The 8,051-nt window shown below is 42.2% G+C and overlaps 1 protein-coding gene across 1 annotated transcript; it reads left to right on the top strand.

The window, feature by feature from the left end:
* The first annotated feature begins 1,620 nt into the window (after positions 1-1,620).
* On the top strand, positions 1,621-7,993 carry serpine3 (serpin peptidase inhibitor, clade E (nexin, plasminogen activator inhibitor type 1), member 3). The gene is made up of 9 exons (XM_076747276.1): positions 1,621-1,971; positions 3,007-3,335; positions 4,729-4,956; positions 5,975-6,217; positions 6,326-6,524; positions 6,637-6,737; positions 6,883-6,969; positions 7,108-7,191; positions 7,768-7,993. Exons 2-9 carry the CDS (start codon positions 3,071-3,073, stop codon positions 7,818-7,820), a joined length of 1,260 nt encoding a protein of 419 aa, XP_076603391.1. The 5' UTR covers positions 1,621-1,971; positions 3,007-3,070; the 3' UTR covers positions 7,821-7,993.
* Positions 7,994-8,051: the final 58 nt, after the last annotated feature.

Genomic DNA, 8,051 nt, shown 5'->3' with positions numbered 1-8,051 from the left:
GGTTTTTATTTATTTTTTTACTTTGATTATATTCTGTTTTTTTATTTTATATCTTGTACTGTATTGTTATGTATTTATGCTGCAGCCCATGCCCATGCACAACATTAATAAAATGCTTCCTTATGGATCAGATGGTGTTATTCATCACATGCTGGAGCAGCAAAATGTCCATGATGAGTGAGTCCACATTCCACAGAGTGACACCAATTAGAAACACTGACGCAGCAGAGTGACGCTCAGAGCAGAAATGTCTTTTGATCATCGCAACAAAAGGCCAAATGACTTGTATAAAAGAACGGATGTCTTAGTGTGTGTGTGTCTGTGTGTGTGTGTGCGCAGCCATGTATTACTCATGTGGGGACATAAATCTGGTTACACAGTCACATTGTGGGGACTCGCCTTCCTTATGGGGACAAAATGCAGGTCCCCACAATATGAATCATTAAAGTTTAGGGTGAAGAGTAGGCAAGTAATGGTTATGGTTATGGTAAGTAAAATGAATGTAAGTCTATGTAATATTACCAAACCTATAACCTAACGTGTGTGTGTGTGTGTGTGTGTGTGTGTGTGTGTGTGTGTGTGTGTGTGTGTGCAAACTTTACTTTGTGTTGCACTTTGTTTTGCATTTAGCCAACATATTTCAACTTCAACTTCTATCTATTTTCAACTTCAAGAAGAGTAGATAGATAGATAGATAGATAGATAGATAGATAGATAGATAGATAGATAGATAGATAGATAGATAGATAGCCAGCCCATGTGTCTTTAAATCATGAGCCACTTCTCTAGCAGCTGAATCTCAAATAGAAATCAAGTTGAATTACATAGAGCTACTAATGTGGCAGCTAAAGCATGATTATGACATAGTAAATCATACTTGTGAATGTCTGAGAAATACACTTATTTGCTTTGTTTGTAAGAGTTAGATGAGAGCACTGATACCACTTTCATGGCTGTAGGAAGTGGATACCACGCTGAATGATGGCTCTCATTGCACTTGAATGAAAATTGCTTAAAAGTGCTTAAGCCAAAATCATTTTCTAGCTTCTGGGCTTGCTTCTTCTTTTGGTGGCACACTGCAGGTGTGCATTAGTGTTTCTCCAGCTGGCCCCATCCATGCATTCACACACAGCTGGACTTTACACTGGGATGACATCCCTCATATAAGCCTTGTGTAGACTCTGGAAAGATTTTACAAATACAATATGAACCAGTCCTGGGATAGAAAATCATTGTATAGTAGTTATTTACCTTGTTTGTTTGTGTTGTCAGTTGTTTTACAGATGTCTTTTTGATAGTGGTGGTCTGCGATCTCCTGGGCCATTTAAAGGCTCAGTTCACCCAGATCCCTACTAAAATTAGGCTACAATTTTCTGTGTAGCCTTCATTTATCCATAGTCTGTTTGTCTGTTGTGACAAAGTTTTGTTGGGTTCTAAGTGAATGTAATTTCATTTGCGGCGCTCATGGCATTTAAATCAGTCATCTTTACTGACAGTGAATAGCCTATTAATAGACCCCAAAAATGCATTTCCAGTGAACGTGCATGCATGCGTGCCGACCGTGCCGTGCCGTGCGCGTTTGTGTGGGTGTTTTTCACCCCTCTGGCCGGTTTGGGATTTGCTGGTCGGTGACATGCCTCCCTCCGCCTGGCTCCTTATAGCCCCGAGGCTGCAGGAATCCCGGACGAGTGGTACGGACATCGCCGACGGAGACCGCAAACACGGCGCGGAGCGTTCCCCTTTAAACACGGTCTTATGACTACAGACCGCCTCAGTGAGAGACGACCGGAGGACCGGACCAGAGACTGACAGCCGGGGACCGCAGAGGACAGAGTCAGTGACAAGAGACCGGTGACAGTGACTGGCAGCCGGGGACAGACAGGACACAGCTCCCCTGCAGAGGCTGAATGGTTTGGTGCCAGTGTGGGAGAACAGCTGGAGTTAAACGGATACTACCTCACCTGTCCGCAGGTAGGACCCGCCGCTGCACGTGCACGAGCTGATACATGAATGGAAAATATTCACAGTGAGCTTTTAAATCATCATCACATTCCATCTGAGGAGAGATCCAACAGTCCATCACCTCAACATATGGCAGTCTGCAGGCTACTTACATTTATATTTTCTATCATGTGCATTAAGAAGTATTCAGATCCGTTACTTAAGTAAAAGTATAAATACAGCCATGTAAAAGAGCTTAAAGTAATTTTCATCAGCATTATACACTTGAACTATTACAGGTAAAGGCGCCAATTATGCAGAAGAATGGATCATTATTATCATGAGTATGTTCTGTTACTATTGTTATTAGTATTTCATGCAGTAACACGTAAGTAACAGCAAGGTGGAGCTAGTTTTATCTTGTTTAGTTACTATAGCTGCTGGAAAATGTAGTGAAGTTGTCACCTTTATGCCATATTGATATATGTCTTTCAGATTTTGCCACTCCACATTGCTTCATATAAAATTATAAAAAGATCTATGAAACACCTTCAGCAACATGTCAACAAAACTTTGACAATTCCTTTCATTTGAGTTTGCTCATCCTGTGCAGTTTAAATAACATAGTTATTACCAAGTACCAAGTACATAAAGCCATAGTGTCTTGTCTTTGTATTTGCATAATGGCAGTTATGAACGATGCTCCGTATACCCATTGTGGGCAAATTGGTTGAAATCAATATTTCAAGTAAAAAGATTATTTTCCAGATTTCTATTTGTGTCACAATAGAGCAAATGTAAACCCACATCTGATATAATGAAACTGATGTTAATGTAAGGAGTTGTCTTCCATTCTTATGCATTAGCTCACACCAGATGAAATCAAGCAATCCAGGAATAAATCATGAACTTCCATGATTAATTTTTCACAGATCTTTGTAAAATGATATCACACCATGCTCCTATTATCACAATACTGGCATGGATTCCACTGAACATCAATAAAAAGTTGCTTGTTGGTTGACCTCTCTGACCTCAGTTTTTTTCTGTCTTTTGGTCTTCCAGGATTTCATTTTTTGGGCCACCTGTTGCACCCTGCGGACTCTTCCCCTCCTGCAGCACTGAGGACATGTGTCGCCTGCCAGTGGCTTCACTTGTCATTTGCTTCTGGTTGGTGGAGAGAAGCCACTGTAACGGCAGTCTTCAGGACAGCATGGGAGAGCTGCACACCAGCTTCGCTGTCAGCCTCTACCAGACGCTCACCAAGACAGAGAACAACTCCAACTTGATCGTGTCACCGGTGAGCGTCTCCTTGTCTCTGGGGCTGCTGCAGCTCGGTGCCAGGGGCAACACGCTGGCTCAGCTGGAGGGAACACTCGGATACAACGTGAACGGTAAGAGTCATCCCAGATATGGATATGGAGATGAAAAAGGCGAAGCTTGTATGCAGGTAGCTTTAGCTGCTCCTCATGCTGTGAGTGAGGTTGGAGAGGTTATTGGTGGCCGTCAGTGCTGTTGGTACCAGGTGGTGTGGAGCTGCTGCTATTGGCCCTGCAGAGCACAGTGGTGTCTGGAGCCATAATACCTGCCTCCACACCAACTCTAATCTCATTAACCACTCCCGCAGCTCGGCCTCAGGGTCGAGAGGTCAGTGTGTTTAATTACAAACAAAATGAGAGTTGGAGCTGCCTCTGGAGCTTTACCTCCATGGTGTGATCTCATATTTTAGTCAGGGATGGAAATTCATGATGTTGGGCTCTAATTTAGCAGGAAGAAATGATCCCATCAACAAAGTAAAAACATTAATTCTAAACTAGCCTGAGCTCAAAGATCACAATCATGTAGGGCTGCAACTATTATTTTCATAAATGATCAACTGTATTGTCTATAAATGATCAGTCGTCCAAAACTCAAAGATTTTCAATTTTCAATGATATAAAACTGTGAAAAGCAGAAAATACTCAGATTTCAAAAGCTGGAACAAGCAAATGTTTAGCATTTTTTCCCAATAAGCGACTTAAACGATTAATTGATTATCAAAATAGTTAGCGGATTTATTTTCTGATGATCAACTAATCAATTAATCAACTTATCAGTGCAGCTCTAAAGTCATATATTTGCAAGTTAGTAAAACAGACTAAGGGTCAATGTGTAGTTGGTAAGTTCAGCACTGCTATAGGAAAGACTCCATCGTTTGGTAGAAATCAGACAGTTTAGTGATTGCTTGTAGGAAGTACTCAGTTGTGTCTGAGTCCTTTTCTTAGGCTTATCATAAGATTGTGTACGTACACAAAGAGACACTCAAATGCAGAAGCAGAGATAAGCAGTTTACACAAAGACTGAAAGAGGCTGTGTGTCTGACTTTTATCTAAAAATGTTATCAGATGAGACGATCCCTGTGGTCGCCAGACTCAGAGAGAGTGTGTCAAGCAAAGCTGAAATGAAATCAAATGAGCAGTTGTTCATGCTCAGTCCTGCAGGGATATGGTGTAAATACAGTTAAGTTGCTGGAGAAACAAGCATGAGGCTGATGAATTGAATCCATTTTAGTAATGATCCTTCAGAGCAGAGCAGATGATAGATAGGCTGCTTCTAAAAAAAGCTCAACCAGGTGAACAGTTTGCAGTTTTTAAGTGGTTTGCAGCTCTGTGGCACCAAAACTGTTCTTTTGCATCCATTTTTATACAGCTTAGAAAATTCACACTGAAACCTTCCCTTCTCATAAACTTCCCACACCTCGTAATGCACCACCCTATCCAATCTGTCCTGTGTCTTCCTATCCTGCAGATGCCCAAGTACAAGACTTCCTGCTGCATTCACGGAGTGACATGAGCAACACCAGCCAGGGGATGTGGCTGCAACAGACCTGCACGTTATTTATACAGAGTGGCGTCCAGCTCCTGACCGAGTTCACACAACATGCAGCAGTCTGGGCCAACACCAGCGTGGTCCGAACCAACTTCAGCCAACTCAACCACACTCCCAGCCAGCTGGAGCGAGCAGGAAACAACCATGGTAAGCAAGCGAGAGTTAGAGCTCCAAAGATCAGTATTTTTATACTGAAAATGAATGAAATTAGCGACACACTCTCACTGCAGCACCTCTCTCTGCAGACTTTCTCGCTCTTCGTACTATGTTTGTCCGTTTTAGTTTGAAGGTCATGCTGTCACATGCTGTGTCCATGTACACAGATGTAATAGATTACCTTTTGTGACTATTCCATGCACTGCCCTCATACTGAACAGAGTATGAAAGAGTTTACTTGTAGTGAACCAATAGAGAATTATCATCAGCTTGGCAGCTCCATGAAGCTCTCTATCCTCATTTAGCTCCTTGTTTTGGTTTTATGGCACATTATGGCATTTTATGGCACACACAAAAGGAAACTTCATCTGAATGATAATGTGGCTCTGTTTCTACTGGATTTGTAAAAAAGCAATGGTTTTCTGTTAATCATAACAAATTTATAGACTGATAGTGTCAGGAGTAGTTTTTAGCTTGTTGTGGAGTTTGTCTGCCCCCTAGTGACCAAAAACAAAACAATTAATGCAACCTTTCTACCTCTAATTCTTAGAGCAGTGGATTCTAAAGGTTTTGGCTTGTTACTCTGTACATGAAGCATTATGTTCTTGCAATCCATTGATCAAGATGTCTCCATATTGTGACATGTTCAGTCAAATGGTGTTTTGCACTTCCAGGGGTAATATACACAGAAAAAAAGTAAGATTATTTCTGTTATCCTATGAACCGTGTTGTGATCCTGTATGAGGAGGCCCAACCCCAAGTTGGACACCAGTGCCTAAGATATTTGGGGACTGGGTTATGCTTAAAATGTCTGCTCACAAGTGCTCTGTGAATTTTACTGTCACTATTCCTCCATCCCTTAAACCCCATATTGGTTGTATTTCCAAAAGCCTTTCTTGTATTCATTGCATCAGGCCACATTAGTGACTAGTCTGGAGACTGCTGATTTCTAAGAGATGAGTTGAAGACCACATGCCCTTTACATTACCCTTCCCTCTTTACCCCCCAGATGAGACATGGCACCTCCAGGCAGGAAGCAGCAGTGGGGACCTGTCGGGGTCAGGCGAGGTCCAAGCAGAGGCCCTGTGGTGGGGCCACCGGCTGCAGATGGCCCTGGTTAACACAGTGGCCTTCAGGGGTGTCTGGCAGAAACAGTTTCTGTTCACCAACACCCAGAACCTGCCCTTCATCCTCTCTGATGGGAGTGCCATCAAGGTGCCCATGATGTACCAGGTTACAGAGGTCAGCTTTGGTAAGAGACACCATCCATCCATCCATGCATCCATCCATGCATCCATCCATGCATCCATCCATTCATCCATCCATTGAAAGAGAAATCTGAACTTGTTGTTCTTGGCAGGTCAGTTCAGGACAGCATCGGATCAGCGTTACACTGTGTTGGAGCTGCCATACCTGGGCCGCTCCCTGAGCCTGCAGGTGGTCCTGCCCAGCGAGAGGAAGACGCCGCTGTCCTCCCTTGAGTCCCAACTCACTGCTCGTCAGCTGGCCTCCTGGGACACCGGCCTGCGGCGAACCAAGATGGACATTTTCCTACCCAGGTAAATGAATGTACAGATGTTTTTATACTCAGACACTGAGCATCTATTTCAGTTTTTTTTTTCAGCATGGATGAAGATGATGTAAAATCAAATTTCCATCTGGTGTTCACAGGTTCAGAATGCAGAACAAGTTCAATCTGAGGTCGGTGCTTCCCGCCATGGGCATCAGTGACGCCTTTAATCCGACAGTGGCTGATTTCACCGGAATATCAGGTTGGTACATCAGTTCATTAGAAAATTAAACGAAAGTCTGGATTTTTATTGCAGTTCTTGTAATCTGATTCATCCAGTTTTCACAGAAAATACTCACACTGGTCCAACAACACAATGACAGCTGACAATTTGTGTCTTCCTGCAGCGGAGGAGAATCTTTATGTGTCAGATGCCTTCCATGAAGTGAGAATAGAAGTCACAGAAGATGGGACTAAAGCAGCTGCTGCTACAGGTAAGAAATGCCCTGCATGATGATGAAAGGAGCTTCACAGATGTTATTTTAAGACTCTACTTACCTGCAACTATGTCTTCTAACAGAATAAAGTTATGCGATGAGGTTGCTGAAAAATATGATTTCTTAATCTTGCAGCTATGGTGCTACTCAAACGATCCCGTGCTCCGGTTTTCAAGGCGGACCGGCCGTTCTTATTTCTGCTACGGCAGATCAACACAGGTAATTGTTTTACACTGGAGATACATCAATCCAGTCTGCAGGGGGTGCTGTTTACATGAAATGACATTGAAATTATTTGTGGATCCCAAGTCTGATATAGCTTTGCTTTGTGCCAATGGAGGGACATCATGAAGTATTGAAAGGCACACTGCTGGCCTTTTTATGAGATTTGGTGAAAGTAACAAAAATGATAGAATATCTGCAGCCTTATCTTTATGCTTGATAAAGATTTATGCAGATTTGATGTCCATTGTGATTGACTGTTGGAAGTTGTCTGGAAGGTAGAAAAAAATACAACAAAATCCCAAAATCAGCACTCAAAAATGGTCAGCGACTATATTAAGTATGCATGTTTTGCAGTTAAAGGCCCTATGTGTAGAATTTATACATTCCAGTGACCCCTAGTGGACACTATGAATTTCCACTCAAGAATTAAAAAGATGTTGGGAATGTTCTTCAGCATCTTTCGGGAATTTAAATTCACTTAAAATAAGATTAAAAAAAAAAAAAAAGCACTTGTACAATCTCTGAAATTGAATAATTGTAACTTTGTGGACTTCATTGTTTCCATTTCAGGATCAATCTTGTTCATGGGCCGAGTGATGAACCCAGCAGACCAAGCACACTAACACTCACACACACCAACACCTCTCACATACACACCCACACATGCTCCTACCCCGACCCCTATTCACTACTGGTATTTATTTGTGGACCAACAGGAGGGTCCACGGACACTTCAGGAAGAGGGACAATATTTTTGTACGTGTCTGTAAATAAAATTTTAATACATGTTTTTACACTCAGGGTGTTTTGCTCCTTTCTTCCATTATTCTGAATAAAAAAAGTCTCTTTTCTGT

This window comes from Chaetodon auriga, chromosome 13 (genome assembly GCF_051107435.1).
Source record: "Chaetodon auriga isolate fChaAug3 chromosome 13, fChaAug3.hap1, whole genome shotgun sequence".
Classification (NCBI taxonomy): Eukaryota; Metazoa; Chordata; class Actinopteri; order Chaetodontiformes; family Chaetodontidae; genus Chaetodon; species Chaetodon auriga.
The sequence above is the reverse complement of the archived record's forward strand: the minus strand, read 5'-3'. Positions and strand labels throughout refer to the sequence as shown.